We start from the raw sequence: 17,361 nt of genomic DNA, 5'->3' as shown, positions 1-17,361 counted from the left end.
CTGTTTTATGCGCAGCCCATCTCTTCAAAATATCCTGAGTTTGAGTTTATTATTTCCCATTTTCATCGCTGGGGGCTAACATTTCGGACACTGGCATATATCGTTCATCAATAAAAAAAATATACGCGCTTTTTAAATCCATTTTTATCAGACTTGATACGATAGCACCAAGACGTGTAATACTAGCGGCGTGTCCTTTATCGCCCAGAGTGCGGAATCCGTCCTCTGGGCACGTTCGTGCGCAAGCGCATCGTGGGCGGCCACAGCTCCGCTCCCGGGTCCTGGCCCTGGCAGGTGGCCCTTTACAAAGAAGGCGAGTTCCAGTGCGGGGCTGCCCTGGTCGGGTCGCAGTGGCTCATCACGGCGGGGCACTGCTTCTACAAGTGAGCCCTTTGTTAACCACTCTCTCTCTCTCTCTCTTTTTTAATGCATAGCATATATAGGGCCATGTCTCTTAGCGCTTTTGTGTCCATACGACGTGCCCTCAATAGTGATGTCACGCCGATGACGTCGTGGTATTCACGTGACGTCATCAGCGTTTTAAGATGTTCAGTGTGACGTCATCAGCGTGACGGTCTGCACGTCACACCAAGATGTCAAAATGAAGTCATGATGTCACGTGCGTGACCTGTCATCGCACCACGTTACATCCCAATGCTACGTGACGTCAAGGAGGATCTACAACGGCTATGCGCTTTTGGGATGTGCCAAAGGGACAGGCAGTTTTTTTTCTTTATCTATAACTATTTTCTTTCTCGTCTATTTGATCTCTTCCAGGTCCCATTTTCTTGCCCATCAACGCAGGTCGATATCCTTGCATATTTTTAATAAACTCATTTCATTCATTTTCTCTTAAATACAAACCGTAGTAAACCGGCCGTAATTGAGGCATTTGTTACGCTGTGATCTGACATACACTGCCAACGCTGAACAAGCAGCGGAAATGCAGCAACTGCGGTGGCTGATAATATTCACGAACGCAGTAAGGGTTCCTTAGAGAAGGGCCAAAGAGGGAATAATATCTTGCAATCAGCAATAAACCGTGGGCAATAAAAATATAAAGAAAATATAAAGAAAAGACGGACGTAAAGGAACTCAGCGAAAGCAGTAACGGTTGTTAGCGAGACCATATTACTACTACTTCCAGGATAATAAACGTCACAACGTTCAATTACAAATCCGTGTCGACGGATACAATTTTAAGCATGTAGTTTTAACGTATCGAAACCAAGTGCTACAGTATATTTAATGATTCATTAATTTATTTATATACCTTAAAAGTTAGTTCCAGAAATGTCATTACATAAGAGAAAAATAAATTAGACTGAGCATTTGAAAAAAAAAATTGTAAACAAAAAAAAAAAAGCAGCAAGGCAAAAAACAAAAACAATAGTAAGCAATTATGTTATATCTTAGTGGCACCTAACAAAAGCACGAGCGCGAGCTCCAGGCTTTAAGCGTCCCTGCCAAGCACGTGCGCTCGTGCAGTGCAAGCACTGGTCAGGGCCACATGCTCGCGCTTGTAGCATCAACTCTGTTCCGAAAAAAAAGAAAAAGAGTGAAAAATGAGGCAGTGCGTCAGGGGAAACGGGCAATCTTGTACAAGTGATTCAGACGAGGTGAAATATCTAGAAGAAAAGAGATGCGTAGTAAATACGATGAAAGAATGGTAATACAAAAAAAAAAAAAAACAACGTAAATGCAAAAAAAAAAATAAAAATAAATAAACACGGAATTGAGTCTAACAGCCTTTCTGTCTGTGATATGTTTGATGGGGCGATTAGGGAAGCTGCCGTCCGTGTTAATCAAGCGTACACAGCTGATACCGGTGGAATTCAGAAGTCGACATCGACTTCTGCATGGAGCCACGAATTACGACGGATGGAGTACTTAATTTATTATCTCATTCAATGCGTAGCTTTAATAAGAAACTTTGGGCCCGTATTTCCAGAAATGTGAAAGACAGCTATCTGTAATCGGTTCGCGGCTCTAATTCTTGAGAGAAATCGTTCAACGTGTTGGCAGGAAAAAAAAAAAAAAAAGTTCTAATGGCCGTTTTTTCTTCAACGGCGTCCGCCAGCACGCTGACGTCTCACTGGACGGCGCGACTCGGGATGCTCCGTCGGGGCTCCGAGATGCCGTCGCCGTTCGAGGTGGTGGCCAGGGTCAGTCACGCCGTCATCCACCCGCAGTACGTCGACAAGGGCTTCGCCAACGACATCGCCCTGCTCAAGCTCGAGAAACCCGTCGAGTTCAGGTGAGTCTGCGGTCCCAAGAGAAACGAAACTCAAAAGGATGGGAACGCTACGACAAATAACCCTTCGCCCAATTACCAAAGCACCGAGGAGGATCCTGGAAGCGTAGGTACCCACGCTGCACGCGCTCGCCTCATCTGCATGAAAGGTTCGAAGCAAACATCAGAAATAAGGGGGCGAACATCAATGTGTAATCAGCAGCGCTTCGGCCGTCCCAACGCGGCCCGACCGTTGCTGATCACGCATTGATGTTCGCCCATTTTTAAACGCGTCAACCCACTCGTCTACTCTTGTCCCGCTGATCCCTGCATTATCCAGGCTTCACGCCTTTCGAGTACAATAATCTGATGGCATGCTCATTAAAAGAGCTGTGCAACAGTTTCAGCGCTTTGCTTAAATAATTTGGGAGTTGGTGTCCCGACCTTTCTGAAGTAAAGAACAAAAAGCCGCTTTTGCCTGCATGTCCTTGTTTTTATTTTAAAAATGGACAAAGATTGAGGTTTTCGGCACCTCTCAACTCCTTCACCATCTTCCGAGTCACGTGCGTTGTGACGTCAATGGGGGTGGCGCGGGGTTCCGCTGAAGCTCTCTCTAGAGCCATCGGGGAGCAGCGGGAACTCATCCGCTCGCGACCCCGTGACCACGTGCCGGCGGGCGCAGCGCGAACAGTATGGTGAAAGGAGGAAAGTCTCATCCGTGTCCGGCCATACCCGTCCGGCCCTGTCCCCCTCCCCCTTTGGCTTCTGGCGGCTGTTCGCGGTAGCAGATAGAGCTGACGGTTTTGTGGACCTAGGATAGATGGCGCCACTAAAACTGCGTATAATAAAAGTTTCGTCGATGATACCAGGTTTTTGACGCATTTATATTTATGTTGGAACGACATGATTTACAAAAAAGTTACCTTTTATCGAGCAGGTATTCGCACAACTGGCTATCTTTCGACAAGACCCCCATTGACGTCATGCCGCGTGGTTCTCATGACCGCCGCTTACGGCTGCTGGTCGGAGAATATTCTAATTTTTGCCTCGCCATTACGCGGCGGAATCGCAACATTTCGAAGGAAGGAGGTGTGTTTTCTGCCCTTTGCGACAGGGTGAACAATGTCAAAAGTAGAAGATGCCAATTCTTTCAACGTTAAAATCGTTGCACAGCTCCTTTAGCAGCTAAGAGCGCTGCCATTTTAAAGATGCTGCCTCCCCTATTTACGGTAACTAAATAACAGCAAAAATATCGCCTTCATTTTTCTTTTATTTTTCGCCGCCGATTTTTTTTTTTTTTTTTTTTGTTGGCGGAAAAGGGGTTACTTTAGTGCTGAACAGTATCGTGATACAAATGTATCGCTATAGTATCTCAGAGATACTTTTGAGTATCCATATCTCTGTACCGAGATAAAATTTTAAAATGTATTTGTATATGGGTAGTGAAATACATTTACAATGTTTCACTCGTATCGCAATACTCTGCCAAACATAACTTTTTGTTTTGTTTTAGAGCGCAGCTCTTAGGCGCCCGTTTCCGGCTTGAGCGGCGTCGCCGTCGGCGTAACCGCGCGGTGCATTATGGGTAAATTTCCCCGCTAAATTTAGCGGAAAAATTTCCCCGCTAAATCTAGCGGAAAAATTTCCCCGCTAAATCTAGAGGAAACATTTCCCCGCTAAATCTAGCGGAAAAATTCCCCGCTAAATCTAGCGGGAACATTTCCCCGCTAAATCTAGCGGAAAATTTTCCCCGCTAAATCTAGCGGAAAAACTTCCCCGCTAAATCTAGCCGAAAATTTTTCCCGCTAAATCTAGCGGAAAAACTTACCCGCTAAATCTAGCGGGAAAATTTCTCTGGGGGGTCACGTGACCGCCCCCGAGGTCACGTGACACCCCCAGGTCACGTGACCCCACCAAGGTCAAGTGACCTCGAGGGGTCACGTGACCCCCCCCAGAACACGTGACCCTCAGTACCCTTTCCTCCTCCTCCTCAAGAGCTGCGCTCTAATTCGGTGTTACAGGGAGTTGTAAACGGCTTTCATTTTTTTTTTACATTTATTATTGAAAATTAATTGTCGGGATCTTACGATAAACTGAAAATCACGTTTTTGGCGCGAGGCATTGCAAAATTTATATGAGCCCGCCACATAACCCCCTCCACTTGGGAGAATCGTGGTCGCAGCTGGTATATTGCAAACAGTCACCAAAACTGGAAGGAAAAAAAACAAAAAAAAAGCAAAACAACAACAACAACCAAGCATACTCATATGGCTTGAGGAAAGGTCATTAAAAACGATACTGCAGGATAAGCTTCTATCGCAAAGCCACGGCCACACAGGGGGGATCGAGTGGCCGTGGCAAAGCCCTCCACTCTTTCCAGCTTAGCGCAGTTAACGCTGGGAAGTATGCGAGTGGCGAAAAGGCAACTACCAACCAAGGGCTGTAAAAGGCTTGTGGGAGAGGCTTCTCGTCCTAGCAGCGTGTTTTGGGCTCTCCATAGACACAAAAAATATTGATGTAATCCAAGTAGATCACCAGTATTTAATTGTCAAAGTTCGTCAACAATTTCTTTCACCCCGTTTCTTTCGCCTTACAACGAACAGGTGTACACTTCAACCAGGCACACTGGAAAGAGTTTCCCCACAAGCATATGTGGCCTGCGGGAAAGCAGCAGTGCGGGGAAACCGCACGCGTTTGCTCATCGCGTTGACTCCCGATACACACGGCGCGATTTGGTTTGCGATTTCGAAGTTACGACGTCAGACACCTCAACTTCGACCACAATTTTTTTTGTTGTTTTTCTTTTTGCCGTAAGAGCGACGTTGGAACTGCGCAAGTAAAATCCCATGTGAATATTAAATTCACCTGATGAAGAAAGAATCAATAATCCTGTCACACGGAAAAGTCTATGTCATTTCCAGGGGTATTGTTTTAAAAAGTCGTAATTCCCTGTACAGGCGAGCACATACAGCTGTTGCCAGCCTGCAGCTTTCCACTTTCCCGAATTGTGTAGCCCTGTAGCCGCGATTTTCCGCACTGCACTTACGCGCTGCAGGGAAATTTTGAATTAAGTGTAACCGCGGAGTGTCGGGTGCTAATTAACGTTCTGACATATTTCAGCGATTACATCCGGCCCATCTGCCTTCCGACTGATGGTGAGACCGTCAGACCCCGCCATACGTCATTTTGTGTCGCTGTCGGCTGGGGCAAGCTTCTTGAAGTTGGACGGCTTTTCCGTAAGTCCCTTCGCATTTCCTGTCCGCAGTGTGACACAAAAAGAGCGCGTGATGAAGGAGCATCAATTGTTAATCCCTATGATCCACACTTAATGTGAAAATTGTATTGTACTTGGTTGAGTATACTAGAATGGAAAGTTGGGCTAGTTGGTATGAATCCATATTGAAAAACAGCGCGAAATAGTCCTGTGTGTTCTCTTCTCCTTGTCCGTGTGTTATTCGCGCTGTTTTTCAATTTGGTTGAGTATGATACAGTGGGTTTGTTTCACCCCGTGAGTTCATGAAGCCTATCATAGGAAGTAAATTCTTTGAGATCAAATAGTTGCAATAACTGAAGTGTTCCTGGTAATAAAAACCCGAGGCTCAGGAACACAGAAGGGGACGAACACAACACAATCCCTTCTGTGTTCCTGAGTCTCGGGTTTTTATTAACATGAATCACCACCAGCTCGCTTGTTTTCTTTTTTTTTAGTACTGTTGCAACTGAAGGGTTGTTTAACTTTTTGCAATAAACTGCTTCTTAGAATTACCATGAGTTTCCAGAAGATACCTGCTCAAAACACTGTACACAAGTGTTTTATATTAGTGTTTTCAAGAAGCAACTTAGAACTATTTAAATCTTTTTACTCACCTGATCATGCAAGATGTTATAACTGTCAAATAGGTTCAAAATAGTGGCCAAGGAAAGGACTCCCATAAAAAGTTGCATGCTACATTCTGTTCAACCTCCACAGACTCATAGAACAAAAGCCCTTTTTCAAATTGTCAGTACTTTTAATCTTCAGAAGCCCTACGTAATACCTGTTTTGGGGTTCAGGCAGTATGAGGGTGAAACTTTGTGAAGTGACTCCATACAATGACAATGTATACTCATCGGAGAGGTCCATTCAGTATTTGCCACATTAAATCAAACACAAAACTGTTTCTACGGCAACATTTTGCTCCAAGTGCCAGGTTCCTTTCACTCATTAAATCCACTGTCAAAACCACACCACATGTATAAACAGTTATAACTATAAAATGGCTCATAACAAGCTACAGACAGTCAAAGTTGAATAGCATGGCTGTTGGTTCTATAATGCAACGATGGTACAATTGTGTCACGGTATTTTCAGTACTTTCTTTTCTCGTGCCTTGCAGCTGACACGCTTCAAGAAGTTCCGCTGCCTGTGCTCACAACTGAAGAGTGCCGAAGGAGGACCTTGTTTCTCCCGCTTTACAACATCACAGAAAACATGTTCTGTGCTGGATATGAAAGGGGTGGAAGAGATGCCTGCCTGGTAAGCTGGCAAGAGAAAGCAAAGGTCCATTCAACTAACATAGTTTAAAAGCAACACCTCTTCATCAGCAAAATAACCTTCTTTTTCGGATTATCTAAAATGCAATATATTAATAGGCATATAATGCATACCACAATTCACTGCTGTGAAAAGAATGAAGTATGACCTCCCATGGCATGCCTTTACACAGAACAAAGGGCAACTCCACTTAATGACAAAGAGCTTGGGGTTACAGACACAATTCCCGAGTGATAACACTCAAGGCTGATTGACACTTGCGACTGCTTACAACCGAGTGCCTTACAACCTCTTGTGATCTCTTTCGAAAGAACCCAGAGGTTTGACAATGTTGTAAACAACTATTTCCCAAAATACTGCAGAATCTTTGCTCTAGTGCTGTGCAGTTCCAGGGCAGTCTCATAGATGGTGCCAACATGCCCCCGTCTTCTCCAGAGAGCCTAGATTAAAGAGGGGTTCCATCTCAAACCATGGGGAACGTTTGCTATTTAATGGCAGACACCTCCTGTGGCAATCGGTTGCACGTGCGCATGTGCAGAGCTTTCGCGTGATGAGGAGAGCAGGAGGAAAGGCAGAGACGTTTGCAGACGATCAACGCTTTCGTCACCTCCTCGCAGCTCATATTGCAAATGTGGCCCATAAATAATGGGACCCCGATTGGGCAGTTGGAAACTCTCAGTAATGTCTCTCAAATAAGCCTGAGAACTTACCAGGCGGCAACAGAGTTATTCGCTACATCACGGCATCTCCAAAGCCCGGCCCGCGGATGGCTGTGGTCTTTCCAGTGGCGCACGGCCAAACGCGAAGACAAGCGCCTAAAACAAATGGCGCCACGACGCACACTAAAATATTAGAAAGAATGAGAAAAAAAGAAAAACTGCATCAAAATGCGAGTTTTCTTGCAATATTATTTATTGCACATTGTCATCACTATCCTTTCTACTCGTAGTTCCCTGCTTGATGTCTGTGTAACTATAATAAAATTCCTTTGCATTCTCAAGTATATCGTGCTTAGTGTCTTGTGTAATAATTCTTGCATATTATTGCCATCACATCTACCATTCCCATGTCTTCTGCCCTGTGTGAATATGTGAAAGCTCATATGCACTTTGATTTATCCCTGGCAAGTTCTGTGGGTCACAATTATCTTGTAATATTATAATTAGTAACATGTTGCATTTAAAAAGGAACTACACATATTCATCCACCTTACATTTTTTTTAAAATTAATGCTCTGGTTTAAATCTTTGTATCTAAATGCTTTTCAGGCTTGTTTCTTTAGTATTTTCATCATATCTATGGTTATGTACTTTCCGGCCCTCCAAACTGTGGCAGGTCTCCAATCCGGTCCTTTAGTCAAAAACGTTGGGAGTCTCCTGCTCTAGATCTACATACATCACAAGCCACTGCAAAAAGATAGTCCAAACTCTCACTGCTAAAAGTTCAAAACACTTTTGATGACAAGAACAGCGTAGTATATTCTGGTGCCAAACCTGCCAGATACAGCAGCAATAAACCAAACTTCACTGAAGAAACCAAATCTTGAAATCAAAATTTGAGACTTCAAAATTAGCACAACTCAAGAATTGCTTAGGGGAAAAAAGCAGATTCTATACAAGTAATATGCACATTATTTTCTGCATAATTCCATCCAATATTTTAGAAACATTAGTAGAACTTTTCTGCCTTAATGGCATTGAAATGTTATGCTGGGTCTACAACTTCTAACCAGCTAAGATGGCAACAATTTGGTAAAGGCTCATTGCAACAGTACTGCACACCAATATCCCAGGAAACAAACCTGTCCTTAGTTTCTTGTTGAGGAGCCTCACACAGCCCTAATTGTTTTGCTCGATGAGCCTACAAGACAATCGTTTTAACAGTAGCAACTTACCCATTATAGACAAACAGAGGTATCAGGATGTTTTTCTTCCAATCTTTCAGGTCATGTTTAATTAAATGAACTGATGACATGAATGTGCTGCAAATCCTATGTATGTCATTAAGGTTGAACCTAATGTTTCACATTAACGATCAACTCCTACTCTGCCCGATACATTCCCCAAGCTACATGTATACCACTTTTGTTCTAGTAGATTCTAACATGTTTAATCTCACAGGTTGTTCATTTATGGATGTAGGTATGCACCATCACCAAGGCCATGCTGCTAACAGGCAAACTGAAACAATGAATCAGTCATCAGTTCCTTGGCGAAAGAATCCTTTATACACGAACCAAGCTATATCTATGCGTACATCAGAAACCTTTAACATTTACAAGACATGCAGATATGCCGCCCTCAGCTGCCAGCAGCCTCCTTCCCCTCCGCCGCCTCTTCCTTCTTCTGCTCGTTGAGCTTAGCCTGCCGCGCTCGCCACGCCCTCATGTACGTTAGGGGGTGCACGCGAGTGTAGCCCGCAAGGCCCAGGAGGCAGCCCATGCCCCTGCTTGGCCTGGCTCCCTGGCCGAACCAGTACTTGAGCCGGTCGAAGTTGATGGCCACCAGCTTCTCGTTGCGCTCATTGGGCATGGGGTCGAACGAGCCGATCTGCTCCAGAGCCTCCTCGTGGGGACGCCGACTCCGGTACGCCGCCACAATGTGGTAGACGGGCCGGTTGGCGCAACCCTTCAGCATCAGCTGGATGCGGATGCCTGGCGGCATGCTGCAAGACCTGGGAAGGGGAGGGTGACATATGTTAGTGATGCTGGGTAGAGGCTACAAAAGAATGCAACACGGTCACGTCTCGTTAGAATGGACACCTTTGTTCCCCCCGAAATGGGCCATCAAGTGACTTCTCCATAATAACGAGACAAGACTGCACATATTTACCCAGTTTGTCCCCAAAAGATGGTGCCTATATAGCAAGGTTTCCATAGTAACGGGGTTCACATTAACGAGACATCACTGTACTTGGCACGCCGCTGCAACTGGTTCTACTTTATTACACAGAGAGTCGTTCCGCATCTGCATTCGTGAGCAGAGGTGTTTCATTCGGTAACGAGCATGAAAAACCTAAATACTCCCACGAGAACAAAAGAAAAATGGAAACAGCTCAACACACCCATCGTATATGGTTCGTCGATGATGGAAAACAATGGTGGTTCAACAAGTTTTGGGTATTCCTCGTAGAATCAGTCCATCAAAAGCTGCAATCGGTTTATGGCCCAGAGTTGAATAGTGTATGGCTCAATGAACCCTACTAAGAGTGCTTCCCATTTCTGCGTGCCCCAGGGAGACTCAGGGGGCCCCCTCATGTGCCAGAAAGCAGACGGCCGGTGGTCCCTGGTGGGTGTCACGAGCAACGGCGACGGCTGCGGAAGGCCAGGCAGGCCTGGCGTTTACACCAAGGTTATGCGCTACCTTCCTTGGATCCACCACACGATGGGTAAGTGTGCTTCTCCCATCCTGTGTAAAAGGCTCTTTTAGCATTGTGGTGTAAACTGTTAGTCGCCTGCAGAAATAAGCAGCATTAATGCACTGGTAGAATGGCTGCCAATGTGCCTAGGATGCGACCTTCATTATGTACTCTCATATCAGTCAATATTTTAAGCACTGTGTGCACTTTCCTGTATAAACCGCTTTACAGCAGGGGGCATTTCCAATGCCTCATTTGCTTTGATAGATTATGTTAGTTGCTGTTATTTGTTAGTCGTGGCGTGTCAGTTGCAGTTATTTTCCCCAATTTCTATCGGTGCATCTTATTCAATGGTGCAGCCTAAATACGTCTGGATCTTTACTGTGCAAGGTGTAGTAGGCCATATCAATATTTATGACAAGAGGAACGATAAAGCCTTCGCCGATGGCGTGCTCTTCTGGCGATCAGTGTAGCAGTGTAGTTCCGTGGCTGCAGCAACACCGCCAGCCATCCTTACCAACAAGTGGGACTTACAGAAAAGTATAGTATACTGCCATTTATAGAAAGTCACACAACAATGAGACTTTTAGACCAGCAAATATGGCACACATTTTACGGACTCCACTCCATACAAGACAAGCAATACATGTAATGCAGTGCTATCCTCTTCGAACAAAAAGTAAGTGCGAAAACGAGCTGGTGTAAATTGAACATAATTACGAAAAACATAGAAATGCAGTGAATGGGCTTTCTTTTAGACTGTACCCGAAATTGAGAATGTTTGTACAGGTTTATAGTCTATGATTTCTTTTTTGTATGTGTGTGTGTGGGTTGGTGGAGGGAACGGAAAGAAGGTTATTCTTATCTTTTTGGTTGGGTCAAGTTGATGCAAACACGACAGGTGCAAAGCGGGTGTTGGAGTATACCCTCTGTTTTGTGTTCTTTTTCTGTTTCTTGTGTCTTCACCTTGTGTTCAGACTATATTTAGGAGGTTTCTTGACAAAGAAATTTTCAGCTGTGTATGCGAGTGCGTGTTTGTGCTGTTCCTTATTTTAGCGAACAGCGAAGGCTACAATCCCAGTGAGCCAATTGACACGTCAGAGAAAGAGACTCGTGATTGTGCCCTATCTCACGGGTTGTGCGCAGTGCTGTCGGAGCCGTAGGTGTGAAATAGAGGAAAGCCGCTTTCGTAAGAGTCTTGAGTCGAGGGCTAGCCTTCCAGGGGGCAAAGGCAAATTCTGGGACACACAAAAGAGGGTAAGAAGGGAGTTTCTCCTCCCCCTCTTCTCCAACTGCCTGGGTTAAGGCTCTCGCCCCTGTACCTTTGGAAGGGGCCGTCACGCGCCTCACCTCCGTTGCTTTGATTGGCTTGAGGGGGCCGTCACATTCAATCTTTGCCAAGTTACAGTGATACGAAGTATAGTCTCACAGTTTTAGAGTGCAGCTCTCAGGCGCCCGTTTCCGGCTTGAGCGGCATCGCCGTAACCACGCATTGCATTATGGGACGTTTCCCATTATGACGTCAGACGTGACATCACGAGGGTCACGAAGGTCACTCGTGAAGGTTTCACAGTGAAACGAAGGTCACGACCTTCACAAGTAACGTAACAAGGGGGGATGGAGGGAGGGGGAGGAGAAGGAGAGGAGGAGGGGCATATTTGCCTCTTCGTACCCTCCCTTCCTCCTTTTCAAGAGCTGTGCTCTAATTCGGCATGACAGGGAATTGCAAACGTCGTTCATTCTTTCATGATTGTGTTCTACCCTCTTCATTTCTTATCCAGAGACAGAAGGAGTGCCCAAACCACTCGGGAGCTGCAACGGTGTGCGCTGTCGCCTGGGGCGATGCATGGCCAAATCTCAACTATGCGACGGCACACGGGACTGCTACGACGGTCGAGACGAAGAAGACTGCCCCAACTTATCGACTGCCTAGCCCTTCTTACTCCCATCTTTTTGTAGTTTAATTCCCGTCGCAGGGGGTCTCGCCCTTAGCCAAACTTGCACTGTGATACTTTTTGAGATACGTTTTGCGAGGCCACCATTTTACGGCGGAACGTGTCGTCATGTGTGCATGAATGTGTGTCTGCGTGCGTGTGGTTTCATACGGTGCTTCTCGACTATGGCAACTCTTCAAATGATGACACTTCCGGCGCCTCCGGTTCAACTTGTATCAAGCCCATTCGGAGTGCGGTACTTGGGCAATGTGCATTCCTAGGCTATACCTAGAATTGCTCGGTGCACTACTTCACCTTCTCTGTTTAAACATGCTCACGATGCACCTTGCATACCATTAAAGGTCATTAAAGGTCAATGCACACGTCACAGTTTACACGTTTGTTTGCCTCTCCTCTCCCGCATCATCTCCCTCCACCGTTACCATTGCAGTTTGGAAGAGGAGGCAACCGAGAGAATTTTCTGCCTTGCAGAAAATCAATGTTGCACGTCGGCCTTTAAGTAAATTTAGCCTCATTCAACTCTGAAGGCTGGTTCAACCGCTACGACTTGTCATTCATAGCCATACGACATGACATTGAAGCCAGTAGTGGCTTCCCGGCTTCTCGCATTTTCCTCACAAAGTTTGTACTTCATAGAAAGTTAGCAACCTGAAAAGTAGTTTTCACGCTCGCTTTTATGCTCAACAAACATTTGCGAGCAAATGCCAATCTAACATTTATGCTAACGTTATTCCAATGTGTATATTAATCTTTACACCTGTGTTATACCGAATTTAGCTTTTATAATCCGTTTCATCCAACTTGGTGCGGGTGTCCTTAGAACAAATTCAGCACCTGAATCAATCGCGTACATTCTGCAATGATTACTGATTAAACTAATTCTACTAATAACTCCACCTCATCTAATCTAACCCTTAATGGCAGCACTTTTGTTTCTTTTCTCTAGTCAGTCTTAGACAGCAGTTTGTGGGGCACAGCATCTGTTGACAAACAAGCCCACTGCTCACCTAATTTAAATGGTCATCTTTTGTGTGCATGTGTACAGGTGTGGATGATTTTTTCATACCATTCATTTTTTTCTTGACTATGTGAATGAATAAACTTTGGTGACTGCTCATGACACAAATGTCTGCATTTCCCACAATGATTCAAATTCAAGTGTCCTCAGACCTTTTTTAAAATACAGCAGCCCTCCCCAGTAGGATCTTGCAGCTCCTTCACAATCCTAGCATACAGTTAAAAACTAGAGGCCAGATTCCCTAAACTTTCTTATGACAAAAAAGTTTCTAAACTTACGACAAAATTACAAACTTTTGAGTATTCTCGAAGCAAAATGTTCGTAAGTTTTGCGTAAGTTACGGATTTCATAGTAACTTACGCAAAAGTTACGAACATTTTGCTTCGGGAATACTCAAAAGTTTGTAACTTTGTCACAAGATAAATATATTATCTTTTTTGTCGTAAGAACGTTTTGGGAATCTGGGCTCTGTATGTTTGTACTCTGTTTAGTAACTATAGTATTGGGGGGCTGCTATGCCGCCATTTAGAACAGCTTGGATAGAACATCTTTCATATCTTACCTGAAAAGGTTTAAATTGAAAAATGCTAGTTGCCTCGCAAAACAAAAAAGTGTAAGAGGTGCTCTCAGCTGATTACTGGATCTTTTCTGTTCTTTGTTTTATTCACTCCAAAACTCGGCCTCAAGTTCTTGTTAACTTCCCCTCAATTTCTTCTTTTTTACTTACTAAGGCTATTTCTTGCCTAAATTATAGTGCTCAAGGTTTTACCACAAGTTCTTAGGGGCTTCCCCGTTTCCATAATGTCATCACACCCTCTTACTCTTGGGCAATGAATGCAGTTACACCACTTTTTATAGCTGGAAAAAAATAGGTATGCCAGACCTTCTTCAATCGTAGCTTAACTCTGGAGTTTTTGCAAGAGGTGAGGTAAAATCGAGGAATCAAATCAAATAACGTCGCCTCGCTTTTTCTCCATTGTAAGCTACCAAGGGGTGTTTCCCATAACGGTATTTTCATGCCTCAGAGTTATGAATCCTGACGTGAACCTCAAGACATCAAAATGAATTATTAAAATAAAAGAAAAAGAACACACATTTATTTTAAAAAAAGTATGACACACAATCATTCGGTCAGTCAGAATGTAGTGAACAAATCCTACCCGGAATTCCCTATGGCACACGCAAACTGTTGCCGATACGAATACTTAACACTCAGCTTACTCAGAGTGTGCTGTAAAGAACTAAGCAATCACAGTACTTCACTGACGGCATGAAAGACCAAATAGGCTTAGATAACGTTAAACCAAACAAGTTAACCCATTTAATTAATCCAGAATGATTCCTAACCATTTCAAACTAAGGAGTTTGAACTACATGTGAAGTTCATGGAGCAAGGAACTTCTTACCGCACCCAACAAACGGCTCAGCACGAGTCTGTACGAAAAGCTAGAAAGACATGCCAAATGATATTGTATGCAAACTTAAATAATGTGACGCCTAAAAAGCTTGCATCGCTCCGCCTTGGCAGTGTCAGTGTTACGGGGCATAATGATGTGCTGTCCGCTCCCTGCACTACCTAATGCACCCGCCTCTCACTCTGGAGTAAAGGGTTCATACCTTGGCATTAAAAAAAAACAACCACACCCAGTGTTGCTTTGTTTGTGTTCTCACGTGATTCGACCATCAGAAGTAGCTTGGATTCAATTGTGTCCCCACATATGCAAACAGCAATGATGGCAATACACCAGCATGTTTTTTCTTTATCTGTAAATATGCTTCTACAGAATGCTTCTGTGTTTGAAGGTCCAGAAATTACTATGGGAAAATGTTCACCAGTGTCATTAATTGATAAAATCTATGTGGTAAGTATTTTTCGCATCTCTTTTTATCAGACTGTGCTTCTCTCATTGACGGATCGAGTACGCCTATTGGGAATAAGACGATTGCGGATGTTTTCGCCTGTGCATGGAGAGGCCTGTGTTTTGAATTTTTTTCTCTAGCGTAAAAAAGGTTAGCATCAGCTGTGGCCCCGAATGTTTTGTACAGTGCAATGCTCAGGTAAGCTGACATTAATTAAAAACAATGGTCGGGTGCTACGACAATGAGTGCGCTAAATGCTTCTGCTAGGAGCCGCTACCTAAATGCTCCTGCTAGGAGCCGCTACATGGCGCTAGTGGCTTATCAAAAGCTTCTAATAATATTTTGAATCGAATAGTGCAATATCGTCCCTAGCTTCAATACTTAAAATGAAAGTTTGCTATGGCTTTCACTTTTACAATGAAGACTATGAATGACACAAGGGTATTTAATGGGAACCATTATTTGGACAATCCTAGAGAAAAGCTGGCAGACAAAGCAAAGTGTAAGTACCTTGGAAACAGAAGCCACAAACCAGCGAAGGCTAACACCGAGCTCCTGGCAAGATGCCCCGATATAAAGATATGCTCATTATCACCAGCAATAAAGGTGCACTAAAGAGGTTTCTCAGATCGTCTGTTTTTGGTCATAACTCATTCTACGGGATCTTGGCATCCCAGAAATAAAAAAAAGTTAACCGGTGTTGTGATCGGTACGGAAAAGATGAGCGCACGACACTGCATGACAATAAGAGCGATTAATATTATAGTCACTGATAAAATGAGAGCAGCAGGGCATGTCTCCGGCACTCAGCCTCCAGCATGTCCTCCGCGTCTTTTGCCATACTCTAGCTGCGCGTGCGCACTCGAGGTAGAGGAGATATTGAAGCATTATTGAAAGTAAGGAGCTCGAACTTGAGGTGAGTCAACTGAAGCTCCTCTCTACCGTCCTTACCTTGCCAGGTACTATGTGCCGAGGGCCCGTGGGGACGCCCCAACGCCGAGCTCTGATTCGAATGATTAGTGGGTAGACCTAAAGCTAGCTGCCTATGTATCCACTGCACTCGTCAAACGTGTCTGAATGCGAGAGCCAAACGCAGAACGCCGGTGTTCCACGTTATGACGTTCTCACATGCTCTCGTCTCGTCCTCTCCGTTTCTCGGCGCATATTATTACCATAAAATCCCGAGAGATGCCCCACCCCCAAGACAGCCCACCCCATTTTTTTGGCTTGACTTGCTATATCTTATTCGACAACAAAAGATAGCCCACTCCTAGCTCGGTATAAATGCAGCTAATTAGCTATGGCGGGATATAAGCAAATGTTACTGACTGGGAAGTAGTCATCTTTACTCAGTTTCTTTCCTTTTTTTTTTTTTCAAATTTTTTTTGACTGTACACCGAAAGTTAGCCTACTCCATATTTTCATACAATTTGTTCTTGATTTTAGGTGCGCCATCTCTCGGAATATTACGGTATATATTTTGGCACAAAATAGAAACGTAGCTCTTAAAAGGCAATTTCGCATCCCTGCTACAAGTATTATCTTTCAACAAACGATAATACAGCGGGGATTGTCTTTTGTAGTCGTCACAAATGGCGGAAAGCTGCCGAGGTGCCTAAGTACTTTCACACACTTGGCCGAAAGCACGAGTGGTTCGAATTTAACGGCTGGTGAGCTCCGTTCCTAGGGGCCCTAGGGTGCATTTGTATGCAGAATACAAGAAATCGGGCTCTTAAACGCTTCAGGAATTTCTTTTGATATATATTTGTTTGGGACAGACTTTTCTCCAAAACCTTTTTGGAGTACGGTGAGGTTCAACCTTGCCCATCATCTCTACGACAGGGCTTAATTAAGGGGGGGAATCGCTAACCCAGTGCGTTAGCGCACCGCAGCTCGGAGCACGTGGAGCGAAAGTTCGCGCTGCAGAACCCTGGGATCAATCCCAACCACTGCCCGTTTCGATCTGGATGAGAGCCTTACCGGCGCGCGGTCGTGCATCATTACTACGTGGTGCACGTTAAAGAACACAGGCTAGCAGTGGTGCTGCACTGGCTAAATGTATCATCTACATTGTCAACCAGTGCCGCCATACCTCAAGAGCAGGCCGACCTTACGCTGTCTAAACACGAACGTTAAACGCGGTTGTTGATTTGGACGGGGCGGGGGAAATCCAAAGGATCGACATGTGCCGTCGCTACGACACGGTCACCTTCAGTTTTAGGAGAATATTTTAAAAGCAGTCATAAAAGAACACTTAAAAACGAAGGATGGACAGAGACATATGTACTGTACCTGTAAATATCCTCCTTCACGATAGCCGAGAACACGAATTCGAAAGAGCCCTCACCCCGCACGTTACTCGCACACCTCACTGGGCGCCACCATATTGTTTTATGTATAAATG

The 17,361-nt window shown here is 44.6% G+C and overlaps 2 protein-coding genes across 2 annotated transcripts in view; one reads left to right on the top strand and one right to left on the bottom strand.

Moving 5' to 3' along the window:
* Positions 1-13,199, top strand: part of LOC121045539 — a 25,354-nt gene extending 12,155 nt beyond the window's left edge. The window contains exons 11-16 of the mRNA XM_040498443.2: positions 209-383; positions 2,081-2,257; positions 5,354-5,469; positions 6,610-6,749; positions 10,001-10,154; positions 11,906-13,199. Of these exons, the coding sequence (XP_040354377.1) occupies positions 209-383; positions 2,081-2,257; positions 5,354-5,469; positions 6,610-6,749; positions 10,001-10,154; positions 11,906-12,057 (914 nt within the window). The 3' untranslated portion in view covers positions 12,058-13,199. The remainder of the gene's footprint in view (positions 1-208; positions 384-2,080; positions 2,258-5,353; positions 5,470-6,609; positions 6,750-10,000; positions 10,155-11,905) is intronic.
* Positions 8,972-17,361, bottom strand: LOC115328264 (probable 28S ribosomal protein S16, mitochondrial). The gene is made up of 2 exons (XM_029989478.4): positions 17,250-17,361; positions 8,972-9,440 (listed from the first exon to the last, which is right to left on the bottom strand). Exon 2 carries the CDS (start codon positions 9,428-9,430, stop codon positions 9,068-9,070), a length of 363 nt encoding a protein of 120 aa, XP_029845338.2. The 5' UTR covers positions 9,431-9,440; positions 17,250-17,361; the 3' UTR covers positions 8,972-9,067.

This window comes from Ixodes scapularis, unplaced genomic scaffold (genome assembly GCF_016920785.2).
Source record: "Ixodes scapularis isolate PalLabHiFi unplaced genomic scaffold, ASM1692078v2 PGA_scaffold2__306_contigs__length_199485367, whole genome shotgun sequence".
Lineage (NCBI taxonomy): Eukaryota > Metazoa > Arthropoda > Arachnida > Ixodida > Ixodidae > Ixodes > Ixodes scapularis.
This window is presented reverse-complemented; position numbering and strand designations above follow the sequence as displayed.